General features: G+C 36.1%; 1 protein-coding gene across 11 annotated transcripts in view; it reads left to right on the forward strand.

Annotated features, from left to right (window-relative positions):
• OGDH (oxoglutarate dehydrogenase) overlaps nt 1-20,021 on the forward strand; it is a 110,693-nt gene that overhangs the window by 10,931 nt on the left and 79,741 nt on the right. For 9 of the 11 annotated variants that reach the window (XM_016423337.2, XM_056813048.1, XM_007475871.2 and 6 more), the window contains exon 2: nt 16,860-17,108. In XM_016423337.2, the coding sequence (XP_016278823.2) occupies nt 16,887-17,108 (222 nt within the window). In that variant the 5' untranslated portion in view covers nt 16,860-16,886. Of the gene's footprint in view, nt 1-179; nt 250-16,859; nt 17,109-20,021 lie in introns of those variants that run through there. The other 2 variants (XM_056813046.1, XM_056813049.1) reach the window with 1 other exon arrangement.

The following is a 20,021-nucleotide window of genomic DNA, read 5'->3' on the forward strand; positions in this document are numbered from 1 at the left end:
TGGAATTCCTCCACTTTATTGTTCCTTTTAGCACAATAGTATTCCATCACCAACAGATACCACAGTTTGTTCAGCCATTCCCCAATTGATGGGCATCCAGGGAGGGGTTTTTTTGTTTTGTTTTTTATGCATGTTTTCTAGACCAAGGTTATATGCTTTGCCTTATTTTCCTAGGGATCCCATGTCTCTAAGGAAAAACAGGTTTTTGGAGTACAGAGGAACAAAGTTCCTTGTTTCTGCCTTCTGAAGGTGAATTACAATTTATACTTTTTTTCCCTTTAATAACTTTGTATCCTGCTATCTTGGCCTTCTCTCTAGGCCCGATTATTTAGTTTTTTTGTCCAGAGGTGTCAAACTGATAGGCTGCCTACAAAACTGCCCCAAGCCAGATGAAAATGTCTTTGGGAAACATTTAACAAAATAAATAAATACAACACAGCTGAGATAATGATAATTTGAGGTTTTCTAAATAAGTATGCAATAGGCAGGATGCCTCTTCTATTTGCCTTTGATGCCACTGTTTTTTTTTTTATTTTGACTCTTTGTAATGCCAGATTCAAATTGTTAGAATAGAATTGATTGAGGAAAGCATCCTTTTTCTTAGGATATTATAGTCAAGGAAAAAGGTAAGTTTTATCCTTATATGGTTTCTGGAGTATGGGCCCACACTACAATTCCTTTCCATTTTGTGTTGGTCCCTTCATATCTTTTCTCTGAATTTAGATTTAATTTGAGAGGAGATTTTTAGAATGTTATTTAGACTCCTATGATGGGCATCTTGAGTGGCAGAAGATTTAGCTGGTATCGGTTGGCTCAGTCTATGTTTTCCACTAGGGACCAGAGGATTCCTAGGAAAGTAAGGACAAAACATAAAACGTAAATTTTTTTACTGCTTTTTCTATTTGGGCTCAGATTCTCCTTCTCTGCTTCCTTTTCTATAGTCATTATTGTCCTCTAATATTAGTCTGGTTCTGATGGTACTAACTAGTCTTGGAAATATAGAACAATATTTCTTGATATCCTATAGACCAGTGATGACAAACCTATTGCCAGGTGTCAAAGATGGCACATAGAGTACTCTCTGTGAGCACTTGCCCACCCTCCTTCCCTACCTGCCACCCCCAGAATTCACTAGAAAGGCAAAGGTACTCGGGTAGAGCTGCTCCTCTCCCACTTTTTACCTCCTGATGACATTTTTCACCTGTCCCACCCCTCTGCCCAGCAGCCCAATGGGAGGGCAGAGGGAGTAAGGTGGGCAGCTCACAGGTAGAAGAGCTGGAGAGTTGCAGAGTGCTCGGGCCACTCCCCTCGTCCTCTCTACACTCACTGAGGATATTCCTCACTTTATTCACCCCTCTGCCCAGCAACCCAATGGGAGAGCGTTCTCCCTCCCCTGTGTGGGATGGGGGAGGAGTGTACCCAGCATGTGGGGGAGAGGAGGGTCATAGCACAAAGTCTGAGTGGGGCAGGCATAGCATTCAGTCTAGGGGGTGGGGGTGGGGTGGGGTTTGGCACTCCATCTCTAAAAGGTTCACCATCACTGCTATAGACCTTCTTAATCCCATAAATTATAATTGTTGATTGTTGTTTGTATTAAATGCAATAGGAATATGGTTGGTGAAGTAGAGACCCCTCTAAGAAAACAGGATCAACATCTGTGTTTTCTCATAACAATTTTTTCCTTGTTTTGGATTGAATATAAATATAAGCCATTTTACCCTTAAAATTAAATTTTTGTTTGACAGTTTATCTTCCCTTCTTTCTGTGAGTCTTTTTATGCCTTGAGTCTCATATGATAAAAATTATGATTTCTCAAATCCTAAATTCCACCAAATTTTACTGTGGAACAGAACCCTCAAATCTAGAAGATGCCATGAATTTTCTACATAGCTATAGTAACAGGTTGAGAGAAGATTAGTTTTTTTAGGTTAGTTATTATTTTAAAGGTAATTTGATATTTGGTGTGTGAAAAATCATTTGATCTGGCAAGCTATTGCTATTGAAAGTGCTAGGGTAAACATAGTTTCTAAACTGTGAGAGACTAATATCATGAGCCACAGAGTATCCAAGTTAATGAGATAACTTAGAAAATGTTTGTGTAATAACTTCATGTTTTGATTGCCATAAGAAATGTTATGATTTTTAAGATAAGATGCAAAAGTTCCAAAGATGAATTGCATAAGGAGCTGTTTCTCTTTTCAAGCTTTAGTGGTTGGAAAAGCAAATACTGATTTCTTTGAACAGATAAAATTTATTGGCTCATGTTTTAAAAAATTCTTGACATCAGAATCACTTTTTTTTTTTGGTTTGTAGACTACAGGAGTCCTGTGGAAGATTGGAAACAGAACTGTAGTAAAATGTTACTTGCCTGAGTAGTCAGTTGATCAGGTCTACCATTAATTTTGGCATTAGGAAAGTCATTTGATCTTTTGAGGCTTCAGTGTCCACATCTGTAGTGGGGCAGGGGAAGCAATTACATGATCTCTAATGTCCCTTCTAGATCTAAAATTCTGTGATCTATGATTTGGACTTGTTTGAGCTTGGACATACAGATTTTTAGAGCAACAATGTACTTCTGTAAGCATTGAGTCTACTTTATCATGTGACAGATGAGGAAATAGACCCAGAGAGGTTAAGAGGCTTTCCCAGGATCACACAGCAAGTATTAGAGATGGAATTGGGACCCAGATCTTCAGACCACAGTTGGGAGTTGGAATCTCTGTCAGTTGGGAGAGTGAAACCACAAGTAGTAAAAACTTGGAAAATTCTTGAGCTAGTAGTGCAGAATGCCTCGAAGACTACCAGAGTGAAATCCTTACCTGTTTAAATCTAAAAATATAACCTTGAAAGAGTGAAAACTTGATAAATTAATATTAAAATCTCCCTTTGAAGGGTAATTGGCATAGTTCTGGGTTTCTACAAATAAAATTCTTATTGTCTTATTTTACATTTGTGTCATTTTTTCTGTAATTTATCATTACTAGTAGGTTATTGGGCATCAGTCTCTTCTGCAACAGGTATTATAAATGCATAGGTTGAGCTTTTCCTACAAAAAAACTTAACTTTTTAAGTTAAACTAGCTCACTAGCTATCACCTAATAGCTTTTGGTAGAAATAGAAATTGCTTAGTTAGTTTTATTGAGAAGTATTTGATTGTAACCTTTGTATATATACTTGGGATGATATTATTGGAAAAACTCTTATAATCTGATTTTTGAATGGGGCAAAGTGTTTAAAAATCCAAATGTCTTTTTTAATGATTAACAACAACAACAAAAGCAGACCTAAGTGGGGTTTAATAAATTATAAGAACAAATATAAAACCTAGAAAAGAAGTGTTTATCTTCCACCCATTTCTATTGATTTGGAGGATCAAATCTGAATATATATTATTAATTATTAGATGTTCCAATATGACTGAGGAAGGGAAGGGAATAAGCATTTATTAAGTACCTACTACATGATAGGCACTGTGTTAAGCATTTTATAAATACTATCTCATTTGATCCTCACAGCAGCATTATCTAGGAAGGTGCTATTATTATCATCCCCCTTTGACAGTTGGAAAATCTGAAGGGAAAGAAGAGCTTAAGTGACTGACTCAAGGTCATACAGCTAGTAATTCTTAGAGAGGCCAGTGCTTGTTACATAGTAGGCACCTAATAATGCTGGTTGATTGATTTGAATTCAGGGCTTCCTCATTCCAGATCCAGCCTCTATCCACTGTACTACCAAGTACAGTAAGATATAAATAATAATGTAATCAATTTAACACACATCTTTTTATAAGAAACTGGGATTACAAAGCCAAAAATAAAATTGTTCCTGTTCCCAGAGTTTGAGGGGAAGGGTTGGGGGAATATAATGTACACAGAGAAGGTAATTCAAGTAGGGAGAAAACTAACAATTAGAGAAGGGAATTAGAGAAAGTTTCACAGAAGAGGTAGCACCTGAACTGAGCCTTGAAAGAATATTAGGATTTTGGAATTCAGATATTAAGGGGAAGGGAGGTAGTCCCAAGTGGTCACAGTTGAATTCCAACTGAATATTTCCATTGGGTTGGAACTAATTAATTACTCTGATTTACATAAATTATAATTTCAAATATTATAAATTCATATCATGCCTAGTCACATATTGAAGGCATGGAGGTTAGCCTCTGAATGTATTAAAGCAGGAGATATCTTGAGTCAAGAGAGACTTGAATTTATTATAGGAAGCACATACATAATTCCTCTAGACTCTAGTAGCAATATGTTATTGTAGAAACAGGGAGTCAGTCTTCAGAAATTCCTGCTGTAGTGCTGGGCCTTCTGCATCCCTAGTGGACTCCTGTCCATTTCCTAATACTTCAAGGCCAACCATAATTCACCTGACTCCCTGGCTCAACCAGCTCATAAAGAAGGCAAAACTACTTAGCTCCTATTTTATTTTGTACCTTCCACCAAAGAAAATTACTTTGAAACTGTAAATGTTAAAATAAACATTAGGATAATAATATCCCAACATTCTGGGGGGAAAAAAAACTGAAAATTTTACTGGAATAAAGGAGATAGGAGAAAGATAAAGAATGGTAGGGGTAGACAAGAATTACTCAAATTTTCAAATGGGAGAAAAGGTAGATTTCACAAATTACACACAAGTAAATTAGAAAAAAATGCTAGATTGTTCTGTAAAACAACTATTTCAGGCAATCTAGCAGTACTAGTTAGTGGATAGAGTATTGGACCTAGAATCAGGAAAATATTAATTCAAATATTGCTGCTAGCACTTCCTAACCATGTGACTTCTAACCTCCTTGTACCTTTAGGCAACTCCTAGTTAGTGGAGTGTGTTTCCATATAACCTTGAAAACATTGAAAGATGTTTCCTAGTTGACATCACAGCTACTTTATCCTTACCTGTATTATAAATGCCTAGAAGATAAAGTGATTATTACTAGGAGACTTATAGTAAAGGATTCATGAAGGACAAATCATAGCAAAATAACTTTCCATTTTTAAGCCTAGCAGATACAGGAAAGTGTCTTTGATTTTGCATAAACTCAGTTCAGCTAGGTGTTTGATGAAGTTTCATGATATTCCTGGGGACAAAGTAGTGATATGTCAGCAGGTCAATATTACAATTATATTTACAACCTGTTGTTGCATCACCATATCCTAAGATTGTTGATTAATGCATTATTGTCAATCTGGAGGGAGTGCTCTTAGTGCTTCTTAGTGCTCTGACTATAGAATTCTACTTTGCCCTACCTAAAAATGTCCAATATTTTTATTAGGGAATTGGTTGGAAACATTCTAGTCATAATTAAACATGGTTAAAATATTGTATACCAGAAAAAACACCCAAAGTGACCTTATAAGCTAGAATGATGAACCAGAGGCAACAAAATGAGATTCAGCCAATATAAATGTAAATTTCATGTTTTAAGTTTAATAAATTCTTTCAGTACAAAGATGGAGTAACCCTGTTTTGATAGCAGTTTTTTTTAAAAGATGTTTAGAGTTTTCATTGACTGTGACATATTAATATACTCTTGGGTTTCCCCCTTCCTTTTTCCCCCCCTAGAGGAAACAAGTAATTTGAGGAATAGTAAAGAAACTCCTTGAATATTAGCACATTGGACATGATAGATTAGACCATTAGTAACTGTTCTTCAATTTATAGTCTTAGAGAGTTGCTTTTGAGTCTTGAGAAATTCAAATGGCTTGCCCAGGATGTATTTTATAGGTGTGACTTGAACTCTGAATTTTCTGATTCTAAGGCTTCTCTAGGCTAAACAGTCTTAAGTTTATAGACCAAGCCATGGGAAGCTACCTTATTATTACCAAGTCACATTTACTTAACGTTAAGTTTGGCCAAGCTCCTTGCAACCACCTGCAGAGTAGTGCTATGAAAAGCGTTAGTTTTAGAGTCAGTGGACCTTGTAATTTAAACTCTAGTTATACCATTTGCTTTTTGTGATCTTGTCACATCATTTAATAGGCCTCAGTTCTTTTATCTGTAAAATGAGGGCATTGGACTCCAAAGCCTCTGAGATCCTTTCTAGTTCTAAATCCATAATTGTGAAAGAGAGATATTAATATCCCAACTCTATTATACGTGGGGAAACTAAGGTTCTGAGCTTATCTGTAGTCACACAACTAGTAAATATCCAAGATGGGTTTCCAATCCAGGTTTCCTCACAGGCCTTTTTTCCACCATCATACTACTCTTCTCACAAGGAGTATGATGTTCAGATCCTTAGAAATAAAAGTGTTCTAGACTCTAGTTCTGGACTTTTCATTAATGAGACTGTGGTTGGAGTATTGTGTCCAATTCTGGAGCTATTTGAAGTGAGATTTGCAAACTATACTGTCCAAGAAGACAAGGCAACTAGGATGGGGTAGGGAGAGTTCTAGAAACTTTGCCATTTGAGGAACTTGGACTATTTCCTTTAGGGAATTTTTAGTGAAAGGGAGTGGATCAATTTCTTCAAATATTTGCAAATGGAAGTATATTTACCACTTATACTTTCAAAGGACAAAACTAGGACCAAGAAACTATAGGAAGGCAAATCACAACTATATATAAGGAAGGTCACAGGAAAGGAAGAACTAAGGCCAATTGGTGGAATTTGCAGGAAAGCAAATGAACAGCTCAGTTTAAGGAAGAACTTTTTGGTAAATAGAACTGGAAGAGAAAGAGTTAGGCTGCCTTTTCAAATAGTGAGTTCCCATTTCAGTTAGATGTGTTAATGGAGAGAAATTGGGTTATCACCTATTAGGAATGTTTGCGGAGAGATTGACAGAATTTATACATCAGGAACAGCACTTAGAAGTCATCTAGTCCAGTCCTCTCTCTTTACAAGTAGGATAGCCTAGAGCAGTAAAGGTGAACCTTTTAGAGAGACCCCTGCTGTTCCCTGCCCTGCCCTGCCCTATTCCCCCCTTACCCCAGATGGGGGAGGGATAAAAGGTGGAGAGTGGCCTTAGCACTCCCTGGGGGAGGGGGGGTATAAGAGCTTGAATTGGGCTACTGGGCAGAGGGGCGAGGAATAATGGTGGAGAGGGGAAGGAGAGCAGCTCCACCGAAGTCCCCCCTAGAAAGGTCTAGTAACAAACTGGAGCATACTCCCAGAGAGCAAGTCTTGGGCCTAAAGTAATTGAAATTAAAGTAACTAAACTGCATTTATGCTTAGATAGTAGAACTGGACTTTAAACCCAGGTCCTCTGATTCAAGGTCCAGCATGCTTGATTAGATTGGACAAAGATCTTTTCTTTCATGTCTTTGTTTTTAAGTGTAAAAAAAAAATAAATTTTCAATTACACGTAGAAACCATTTTTGACAATTGTTTTCAGATGCCTTTCGATTCAAATTATCTCCCTCCATTCCACCCTTCTCCAAGGCAGTAAATAGCTTGATATAGGTTATACAAGTACTTTCATGCAACACATATTTCCATATTCTCCATGTCATGACAGAAGACACATATCACACATATAGTAACAGTTAACCTACACTTGATACCTTTAAAGATTCAAGAAATATAAGCTGAAAGTACAGGTTGGTGAGAATTTCTTAGTGTAATTTCTTACTCTGTGTTTTACAAAGACATTAAAGAGGGTCTGTCCATCAACTGGAGAATGGTTGAACAAATTGTGGTGTATGGGTTTAATGGAATGTGCCACAACGTGGTCAGTATTCTCCAGTTGATGGATACTCCCTCAGTTTTTCCAGTTCTCAGTTGCCACTACAAAAAGCTGCTAAAAATATTTTTTGTACAAGTTAGTCCTTTTCCTTTATCTTTGATTTCTTTGGGATATAGACCCTCTTTAATGACTTTTATGCTTTGAGATGTTTGCAAGGAGTGAAATAATATTTTCGTTTTAATATCATAGAAAGTCCTATGCAATTTTATAAGAACTAGGATCAATTTTGTGGCCCTCAATCATATATTAAGAATTTTCTTAATGAAGTAATTGAACCACACAATAAGAATTTCATTGATGACTGATAAATGGAAGTGAAGCTGTCCTTTTTACTAAAATGTTTGTCAGGTGTAGTATAGTGATGTGCCCAATTGGCATTTGAGAGGATGTAAATTGGATTAGTGTTTTTCTCAACAGCATATTTGCTAAGAATTCGTGCTCTGGATAACATATGTGGACGTCCCCTAATATATTATCTCTCTCTACATCATCAACATGATGATATTTATTTAGAAAGAGCCTGTGTGCTTTTGAGCATTCCAGTGCAAGATGTGCAAGGAATAAGTTGTGGACATTTTGCATGAAAGGCACATATTTTTAATATTTTCTGCTGCTTTTTTTAGGTAAATCTTTACCTAAAGGCTTATAGGTAGTAATACTAAATTCATGTTTTCAGTCAGCCTTGTTATTAATAAGGTATCAGTTGAAAACATTAGCTTGGAAAAATACTTGAGTTGTTCCTTTCTAATCAAATACTTAAGTTTGTAACTTTTTGAGAAACTATTTTATTGATATCTTTTGTTTCCATTTTATCTTCATTCCCTATATATTCTCTCTCCCTCCTCCATTACTCACTGAGCCATCCTTTCTTTTTTTTTTTTCAATTATTGATATTCAGGAGCCACAGCCTGCTCCGACCACTGGGCGTTACTATCCAGGCTGTTCCACCCAATGATCTCAATTTAACACTGCACTGGTCAGAGGATAAGGCTAGCTCAGAAGGAAAGGAGATTAGAAACTAAAGGAGGTAGATAACTCTAGGTATTAGCATTGGAAAAGAGAGAGAGACAGGAAGCGGCCAGGCCTCAGGGAGAAAGATAGAGAGGGGAGAGAAAGGGGAGAAGTTGCTCCATTGCAAACCTGTCGATGTCCTCCAAGTGGTCGAGCTGGCTGTGTCCCGTTTCTTTTATTCTCTTTGATATACAAATGAGCTCAATACATATTGATCAGTTACATGATGCCTCAATACATATGGATGAGTTACAATGTGTATTGCCATTGGATAATTGCAACTTATGACAAGGTGAAGGTGGGGTTATTATCCTCAGGTGAGTGAGACAGGAGGAAGCAAGGTTTCGCGCGCCTAACTTCAGCGAAGCTGGGAATATAGCTCATTGCCATGCGCAGGATGAGCCATCCTTTCCAACAAAGACTACAAAACCAAAAAAAGGCAGTTTAGTAAAACTAACCAATACCAATCAAGTCTGATCGTACCTGCAATATACCACATTCACAGTCCTCCACTTCTCTTCTAAGAAGGAAGAGATTCATTATAATTTCATATTAACTTTGTAATTTGTATCTGAGATGAATGGCTCATTAATAGAATCGTTTTATAAGTGAAATTGTCATCTGTGAGAACTATGTATTCCATTTTGAGATTTTTCTCATGTTTGCATAATTGTAACACAAGTTACAACATTTGTATCTTTATGAATGTTTTTGCATAGTTTTGTATAATACCTACTGAATTCATGATTTTTCTATATCAGCTCTTACAGATAACTATCTTTGCTAAAACTTTGGAATTTTCATTCCTATTTATACAACTTTAAATATTTTACAATGCACTGAATGTTCTCTTGATTGACCAGCATTTTCCCCCAAAAGGTTTGCTTATCTTTCTTAACATTTTAAATCTTTAAAAAAAAAATTCCCTGTTAATAGCTAACATTTATATATTACCTACTATATGCCAGACACTATGTTAAGCACTTCACAACTACTATCTCTTGCTCCTCACTACAACTCTGCAAGTAGGGTTATCTTCATATTACAAAGAAAACAGAGTGAGGCAAATTAGAGTAAAGTGATTTCCTCTGGGTCACTTTGCTAGTGTCTTGAGTCCAAATTTGAACTAAAATCTTCCTGTCACTCTGTTCACTATGCCACCTACCCTTACTCTAACAACAACAACAATTAAGTAAAACAAGAGACATTCAACTTTCTGTATTTGTAGCCTTTATCTAGTCTCCATAAATGAGAGAAGTGTTTTTCATTGACTTTTTCTCTGGGATCAAGTTCAAGAGTATTTTAATGTTGTTTGTATCTCATTCGACCAATTATACTTTCTTCATTTTATACAGTCTGCTCTACATTTTTCTCCAAATTTCTTATGTATGTAGCTTCTTACAAATGTGTAGTGGTATTCATATACCACAGTTTGTTCATAAGGAACTACCATAAGGAGTGGGCAGCCTCACTTTTAAAATGAGTCTCTTGTTAATTGTAACATTTCATAAAGAAGCTAGATAGATGAAAATTTGTCTGAATTTGAAACCCAAGTATATTAAAATTATTCTTATATGTAGCCAGAGCATCTCTTTAAATTATATATATATATAAGATTATATATATATATGTATATATATATATGTACATATATATATATATATAAAATTAAAAATTACATACAGTTTGCAGAAATTTTGCTTGAGATCTCCAGGACTTCCTTGGAGGAAGTGGGTTTGTTGGTTCACCAGCTAGTCATGTGGTTCACAGTAAGGAAAAAAATGTAAAAACTGCTGTGTGACTTGTATTAAGATGTCTAAAATAGTATTCTTTTTAGTATGAAAAGGTGTAACTAAATGGCACAAATTCTTCAATAATAACAAATTTTCATTTAGAATAGAACTCACATTTATGTAGTATGTTATATAATACTTCATGGTCAAAGTGGATCTCATTCTAGCCTCATAAATATCTCTGTTGAAGGTAGATAGTAGAGATATCCTCATTTTAGGAATAAGGAAACGAAAACTCAAGACCAAGATTGACTCACCTGAGTGAACTTGAATAAGTCACATATTCCCTCGGTCTCCTTTTGCTCATCTCTAAAATGAAAGGGTGAGGCTAGATGGCCTCCAAACTCTCTTCTGACTGAAGAATCTAAGCTAACCCAGCTAACCAGTTGTTGAAACAGGTTTTCTTGCAGTCACAACAAGCAAATGAAGGGAACAACTTAGTAAGTTTTACCATTGCTTGACTTTTTGTCTTAGGACTTGATAATGACATAGGGCTAATCCATGTGACACTAACATGCTAAGGAGAAAAGGACCAAGACATTTTTAGTCTGTTCCAAGAGACTAATGCTAGATATTAATTTTCTTTTGAACAGGATGACAAAAATTAACATTTACAATAATAGTGTCCATAATCTGTGTCAAAAATGCTATTTGCTTTAAACTTGTATTAATGGGGGGGAGGGGAAATAGTGCTAATAAGGGATGAGAAGTCATTGAAATGGACAGGGGAAGAGGTATACATAATTAAAAAAAAATTTTTTTTACTTTTTTCCAGATTACTTGTTGATTCAATTTTTAATAATACTTTTTTTTTGACATTTTGCAATTCATGTTCTCTCTCTCCTTTCCACCCTTTCCCCCTCCCCAAGACCATAGATAATATAATAATATAGGTTGTAAACAAGACATATCACTTACACTAGAGAAAAATTGATGGAGGAAATAAAGTGAAGATTGGTAATTCTTCCATCTGCATTCAGACTCTATCATTTCTTTCTATGGGGGTGGATAGCCTTTTTCATAATGAGTACCTTGGAATTGCTTTGGATCCTTGCATTGTTGATAGTAGTTAAGTCATTCACAGTTGATCATTGACACTAATGCTGTTACAAAGTACCACTTTCTCCTGGTTCTGCTCACTTTACTTTGCATCACTTCATATAAGTCTTTCCAGATTTTTTTTTTGTGATCATCTTTTTTTATCATTTCTTTATGGCACAATAGTATTCCATTATCATTATATACCACAACTTGTTCAGCCATTCTCCAATTGATGGATATCTCATCAGTCTCCAATTCTTTGCCACCAGAAAAAGAGCTGCTAGAAGTATGGTACAAGAAATATACAATTTTTAAACCAAAAGAGAATAATTTTGTAGGATAAAAATCTGCCAAACAGCTGTACCCAAATTGTTGTTTGGGTAACATTTTTTTAAAAGTAAGTTTAATACAGTGATTCTTGATGATTAGAATATCTGATAGAATAAGTAGATTGATGTTTTGTTGTCCTTCCTCTTCTTTTCTTTTTAAAAAACCCATAAAAAAAAAAACAACCCTTACCTTTGAAACCTTACCTTTTTAAACCCTTACTGTGTATTGGTTCTAAGACAGAAAAGCAGTAAGGGCTAGGCAGTGGGGGTTAAGTGACTTGCCCAGAGTCACACAGCTGGGAAATGACTAAGGCCAGATTTGAATTTAGGACCGCCCATTTCTAGGCCTGGCTCTCAATCCACTGAACCACCCAGCTGTCCCCTCCTCTCTTATCTTTAGCAGCAGAACTGGGTAGCAGAAAGTCTGAATGTCTAGGTCAGTCAGTCAGTAAACATTTATTAAGTGCTCACTATGTGTCAGATACAAAAATAGATAAAAGATAGTTTCTGGACTCAAGGAGCTTGCAGTCTAATGAGGGAGATGAAATGGACACAACTATTTTCTCTCTTTTTTTTAAACGTTTATCTTTGGCCTTAGAGTCAATACTGTTTTTTTTGGTTCCAATAATTGTCTTCCAAGGCAGAAGAATAGTAAGAATTAGGCAGTGGGGATTAAGTGACTTGCCCAGGGTTGTACAGACAGTATCTAAGGTCAAATTTGAACTCAGGACACCCCATTCCACTCCCAGTCCCCAGGCCTGGCTCTCAATCCACTGAAATACCTAGCTGCCCTCAACTGTTCTCTTTAGCATCTCTTGAATGTTGTTTGTCTTCATATGGAGCAGAAAATTAATAAGCTCTGAATTTAGATCCCACCTCTGCTACTTCTTAACCTCTCTGGGGCTCTTTTACCTCATCTATTTCTATGATCCTATAAATAGTAATTAAAAATAACATAATTTTGATACAAAAGTCATCTCTAGATTAAGGTTAGAATTTTTCTGGTTTATTAAATAAATTACTTTGAATCTTGTCCCCAAATTCCTTCAGGGAATCTCATGAGTTGTAGAGAAAATTTGTTCATGACTCAATTATTCATAGGATTTAGATCTAGATAGGGCTTTGAAAAGTGTCTAGTCCAAGACCCCTCATTTTACAGATGAGGAAATTTTTTTTACCTAAAGTTAGTTAATTAGTACATGACAACTGAGATCCTTGAACTCCAAGAACTCCAAGCCCTCTCCTCAGTCATTTTAAAACTTCGGGGGGGAAAAAGTGGCCATATGTGTCAGGTTTGGCCACATAACAGAGGCATTTATCCTCTGTCTGACCTGGTGAGTGTCGACTTTTGAGTGTAGCAACACTACAGCTACTGCCAGTTTCCTGGAAGAATCTCAGTTGGTGTTTCCTCAACCAACCTGTTTTTATCTTGAAATTATTTTTTTCCCAAAGATCCTATGGACCACTCCTGACATATACTCTTTTTTTTTTTTTAAACCCTTACCTTCTGTCTTAGAATGGAAACTAAGTATCCGTTCCCAGGAAGAAGAGTGGTCAGGGCTAGGCAATTGGCCTTAAGCAACTTGTCCAGGGTCACACTGCTAGAAAGTGGCTGAGGCCAAATTTGAACCCTGAACTTCCCATCTCCAGGTCTGGCTCTATTCACTGATCCATCTAGGTGCCCTGATGTACTCTTTTTATAGTATTTCTTACAGACTATATGTGTAGTTATATACATGATTTTTTTTTTTGTTCCATCCTTGTACTACCAACAGCACTTGTGACTGAGGAATATCAGATTATCTCCTATAGCGGTGTTTTACCTAACCATTGAGAGAGGGGGCTTAAATTCCAGGCACCATGTTCCAGTGAGTCACTTTAAGTTCTTTGACTCTAAATTTCCTCATTTGTAAAATGAAAGGGTTAGACTTTGATAGTTTCTAAGATCCCTTCCCTTGGGCACCTAGGGGGTGCAGTGAATTAGAGGTGCCAGGTCTGAAGTCAGGAATACCCCTCTTCCACAGTTCCAATCTGGACTCAGATACAAGCTGTATGACCCAGGGCAAGTTACTTAATTCTGATTGCCCTAGTTTCCTTGTCTGTAAAATTAGCTGGAGAAGGAAATCCACTCCAGTATCTTTGCCAAGAAAACCCCAAATGAAATCACAGTCAGACACAAATGATCAACTTCTAATTTTCTATGTGTAAACATATGTGACCCTCCTTATGACTAATTTCAGCTCAGCCTCTCTACAAGAGATTGGCTTGAGTCACTCACATTCTGGGCTTCAATCTAGTCAGCTCAGCTATATAATTTCTGTCCCAGAGGCTGGGACAAACATCTTCTTTTTTTAAACCCTGAGGAAGGTATTGTGTTTTAGAGAACAGGTTTATATCTAAGGCAAGAGAAAGTTTTTTGTAGAGCCCTTCCTCCTCCGTAAAAGGATAGGACAGGGAGCTTTTTCCCTACTCCATCTTAATCTTACTCCATTCTTATCTTTCCTCTGTTGATTATTTCCAATTTATCTTATTTATACACAGTTGTTTGCATGTTGGCTTCCCCAACTGATTATGAGCTCCTTGAGAGCAGGGATTCTTTGGCTTTTTTTTGTATCCTCAGTGCTTGGCACTGTATTTGGCACATAGTAGGGGTTTAATAAATGTTTATTGACCAAACGACTAATCCCTAGATACTAATACCATTCTAGAACTGAACAACCAAGTCATTGTCCCATTTCTCCAGGACAATTTTCCTTACTCCTCAAGTTAAACCAAGGCACTTCTTCCCTCCCACTGATACTTTAATCTTTTTTCAGTGGAGAAGAGTGAATGCTAGTCCATCATTCACTTCTGGTAGACCTCTTTAGATGGGTCAAGAACCATATCCCTTCATTGGAGGAAGCAATGATATAAACAATATAAACAAACCTTATTAAAAGGTTTGGTGTCCCCCTTATTCCAATTCCCTGAGGAAAGCCTTTTGATCCAATGGCCCTTTTTTAGGATTTTGAAAAGGGCTTTATAGGAAAATACTCTAAAGCAACTAAAAAAAAGATTTTTAATATGCTCCTATACTGACCATTAGAGTAATCACTGCTATAACCTCATCTATCAGGTCCTATATGAACTCTACTGAGAACCATTGATGCTGCCAGAATGCAGCTTTCCTTCTCTGGAGTATCTCTGCCTTTTAAACCCTATTCTTCCCTTTTTACCTCACCCAGGTACCCCCTTTCTTTTTAATTATATGTGAGTCTGATTTTTTTTTTTTGTATGAGTGAGGAGCTTCTTAAAAAAACAGTGGCTATTATCCATTTGAAATCTGTATATACAAGCAAATTCTCTTTTTAAAAAACTAAAAGGGGGGGCAGCTGAGTAGTTCAGTGGTCAGTCCTAGAGAGGGGAGGTCATGGGTTCAAATTTGTCCTCAGACACTTCCCAGCTATGTGACCCTGGACAAGTCACTTAACCCCCATTGCCTAGCCCTTACCACTCTTCTGACTTGGAACCAATACACAGTATTGATTCCAAGATGGAAGGTAAGGGTTTAAAAATAAAAAATAAAATAAAAAATAAAATGAATTCATAAAAAATTTAGCAAAGCATTGATAATAAGCTCAGTCTCTTCACTTTCCTGAGTTCTAGTTGTACTTACTTATTTTTGCTACATTTGTTTATTAATTATATTCTGCCTGGTGGGATCTTGGAACTTTTAAATCTTCTTAATTTCTCTTAAGTTGACCTTTTATTTTCCAAATCAAATTGTAAGTCTATTGAGGGTAAGGACAGGCTTATTTTGTCTTCCCTAAAGGATTCATATGATGCCTTGTTCACAGTAGACTCGTAAAATATGTTGCTTTGATTTTACTTAATCACATGTTTTGATCCTCACCTTGTCCAGGGTGCTAAAGGCAGATTGCCCTCTACTATTACAGGTAATGCTTGGTTTAGGGTTTTATCTAATTTTTTTTTCAGCATTGGTTATCTACAAAACATTCAATGAAACAGAATTTTAAAAATTATTTACAATTTGTTTTTTTAAGGTACTAGATTTTAGCTTTAGCAGAGTTGTTCCATATGCTTTTGTGATATTGCTTCTATTTTTTCCTTTGTGTTTTTTCCTTATATTTTCTTGCTGTTTGTAGTACTTTCTTCAAAAGTCACCAATGCATGTATTCTGATGCTTCTTTCTTTAATTCTTTATCTCTCAACTTTTCATATTCCTTTATAGTCTTCATATTTGTGCCTTAAGATACAAAAATATTCTGATATTGATATACCACAATATGTTCAGCCATTTCCCAATAAACTTCAAATTTATTTGATCCCCCCCCCTTTTTTTTTGTTTGGTACCATTTGTGCAAGCCACTGGTGACCATCATTTCTCTCCTGAATAATCAAAGTAATACTTAAAGGAACTGTAATTTCCCTTCTGTGGTTTAGTACTTATCAGTCATCAATCAGTAAGCATTTATTAAGCTCCTGCCATGTGCCAAAATCTGTGGACACAAAAGTCAAAAATGAAATGCTCTCTTCCCTTAAGAGATTTATTCTATCAGAATAGAAGTGATCAGAGGTTGACAGGTAGTATAATAGATAGAACATGGGACTTGAGGTCAAGAGGACCTGAGTTCAAATTTGGCACCAAACATTTACCAGTTTTGTGACCCAGGGCATCTCACTTAACCTCTATCAGCCTTAGTTTCTTCTGCAAAATGGGGGTTGATACAGGTTTATGAGGATCATATGAGAAAACTATGTATTCTAAAATATATGTAAACTAACAATATATAAATGTTAGCACTTAATATTGTGCTCTCCTGGCATAACCTTGAAGGACCCAAGCTTACCTCTACAACTTAGAAGTGCAGATTAGAGTAGGACCTCTGATGCAACCTAGTTATTAGAATTTAAAGTCTAAAAATATGTTTTTTTTCTCCTTATCCCAATTGTCTTGCTTCTCAAATATTATTTTTTTATTCCTATTTCAACAGGAGCTCGTGTGAGGCTTCAGGACAAAAATGTTTCATTTACGGACTTGTGCTGCTAAATTGAGGCCGTTGACGGCCTCACAGACTGTTAAGACACTTTCACAAAACAGGCCAGCAGCAGCTAGGACGTTTCAACAAATTAGGTGCTATGGTGCACCTGTGGCTACTGAGCCCTTTTTGAGTGGGACTAGTTCAAATTATGTGGAGGAAATGTACTATGCTTGGTTGGAAAACCCAAAAAGTGTACATAAGGTAAGAGAGAGCTTTCCAGCATCAACTTTTCTCCATCATACCGGGTTTGCTGATTTGAGCAATTCAGTGGTTGGGTTCAGGTAAGTGCATTTATTTGAAGGAGTCACCAAATAGAAGGCAGCATGGAAAGCTTGCACCAGTCAGTTCTTGTACATGGGACAGCAGAATTGGACTCTCCAGCATCTGGATGAACAAAACCAGCATTCTCTGGTGGCCTGGCTGCAGTCTGATGAGCTTTGAAAGTACTAAGCCTATGGAATAATCAACTTTCAAAATTCAGATTTGTCTTCAAAGAACATGAGAAAGTGCTCCTACCTCCAGCGAGGATCTCATTGAATTTTTGCTGTTGGAATGAAGTGTTTCATAAAAAGAAGGAATATTCATGAAGGCTTATTTATCCGAATAATATGAACATATGTATTTTCGTGTTTTTAAGAATCTCCTTATAATCAATAAGTATTTTTTTTATTAAATACTCAATGTTAGGTATACAAAGACAAAAATGAATGAAATAGTTTTTGCCCTTAAGGGAGTTTACATTCTAATGGGAAACAGCATGTATGCAAAACTTATATGCAAATTAATATAAGATAATTTCATGGGGAAGTAAACATTTCTGATTTTTTTAAAAAACATTTTATTTGGTCATTTTCATACATTCATTGGAAACAAAGATAATTTTCCTTTAACATTTCTGATTTTAGAGCGGAATCATATGACTATAATTACATAATTGTAACATTTGTAGTTTACAATATTTTTACATAAAACATTGTATTTTATAATGCAAATTAGAGAGGTAGCATTGTGTAGTGGATAAAGAGCCTGCCTTGGAATAGGGAAGACTTGGGTTCAAATTCTTTTTTTTTTTAAACCCTTACCTTCCATTTTGGAATCAATACTGTGTATTGGTTCCAAGGCAAAAGAGTGGTAAGGGCTAAGCAATGGGGGTCAAGTGACTTGTCCTGGGTCACACAGCTGGGAAGTGACTGAGGCCAGATTTGAACCTAGGACCTCTCATCTCTAGCCCTGGGTCTCAATCCACTGAGTCACCTAACTGCCCCCTTGGGTTCATATTCTGCCTCTGACATGTTCTATGACCCTTGGTAAATAACTTGACCTCTTTAGCCTTAGGCAATTCTCTAACCCTAGAGGTTATGAAGAAGATGCTTTTGTTTCATCAGTCTTATCTACACACTGGGCCAGTGGGCATAGTCAACATATTGAAGTTTTCTTGCTCTTTAAAAATGAATCTGCCAGGATGCCTAGGGAATAGCATAGTAACTGCCAGGTGATATTATGATCTGCTATTTTAGGATTTCTACCTTTTTTATGGGACAGCAGTGGGGGTGAGAGTTCTTATATAGTTTCTTTAAAAATATATATTTTTTAAACTCAACTTCTGTCTTAGAATTGATACTTAGAAGAGCAGTTAGGGCTACACAGCTGGTGTTCAGTGATTTGTCTAAGGTCACATAGCTAGGAAGTGTCTGAGGTCAGATTTAAACCCAGAACTTCCCATCTCTAGGCCTAGTGTTCTATTCATTGAACCACTTGTCTGCCCCTGAGCCCTTATATAGTTTTATGACAGGTACTGATGAAATTCTTTCATACCTGTAGGTTTGAGGTCAGGGTTTCAGGATTCAGAGTGTTTTTAAATAATCCGGATCTGCTTAGAGATCTGATAAATGTTTCAAATTGCTAGAAATTACATGACATATAAATAGCTCATTTATACCTCTGATGTGCTATCTAGCAATCTGGAGAACATAAAGAAGAGTCTGATAAGTAACTTGGTTAGGATTTTTTTAAAAGGGCTATATTGACCTGCCACTTTCAGTCTCTCTTGAAGAAAGGATCTTAGGTCATTTAGATCAGATGAGAAAGTAGTCCTGTTGCCCTTGTGCTCTAATTTATATGTTAGATGATGCCTGATTTCTTATGACAACACAGATGGAGTTTTGTTCACTCTATAAACAAATTGCCTGCCCAGAAATCTTTATGCAAATAGTCTTTATCTCAAGCTTCATCATCTTAGAACTTAATTGTTGTCATAAGTATGTGTATGTATGTATGTATATATATATATATATATATATATATAATTTTTTTGGAAGCAGATCATTTTGGGATTATATCATAAATAGATATAAGTATTCTAGTTTGAGAGAGAATATCCATTTTAGGGTTTTCATAAGTTCTCTTGGCCTATCATAAACACTTTCATTGAAGAAGGATTTAAATTAGAACACTTAAGACCTTTTAAGCACCATGTGTTGATTTTGCAGTAATTTTCAGCATAATTCCCTTTTTCATGTAAAAAAATGTTAATAGTATAACTAATTTTTTAAATTTTAAATTTTTTGATACCTTTTGTTTTGAAATCACTTCTATTTTCCAGTAATCCTTCTTCCCTTTAGAGCCATTTCATGAAGAATAAAAAGGAAGGAAAAAAGTTCAGCAGATCTTAATTGCATGTATTATAGAACTTTAGCCTATGTAAATAATATTATTATCATAATCATAGCTAACATTCATATAGTGCTTTGTTTATAAGGCACTTTACTGATGATCATTAAATAAGACAGCTGTCCTGAAGAATCATTCAGAAGCCAATATCTGACTTCAAATCTATGAAAAGTAAAACTGGACTTTGGAAAGGGATGGATCTAAGTTATTACAAGGAGAGAGTTGCAGCATGACATTGCACATGAAGAGAGGTACTTGGCAAACACTTGATTCACATCTGGCAACATCTAATATTGATAAAATATTTAAGGTACCCAGGGTACAATATGTAAAGTATACCTAGAGATGTCATTCCTCTCTTCAGACAGCTTAAAAAGAAGCAATAGATATGCTTAGATGAGTGTACATACACAGATGACCCTGTGTAGAGCAGATACTCTGATT

This window comes from Monodelphis domestica, chromosome 1 (assembly GCF_027887165.1).
Source record: "Monodelphis domestica isolate mMonDom1 chromosome 1, mMonDom1.pri, whole genome shotgun sequence".
NCBI lineage: Eukaryota > Metazoa > Chordata > Mammalia > Didelphimorphia > Didelphidae > Monodelphis > Monodelphis domestica.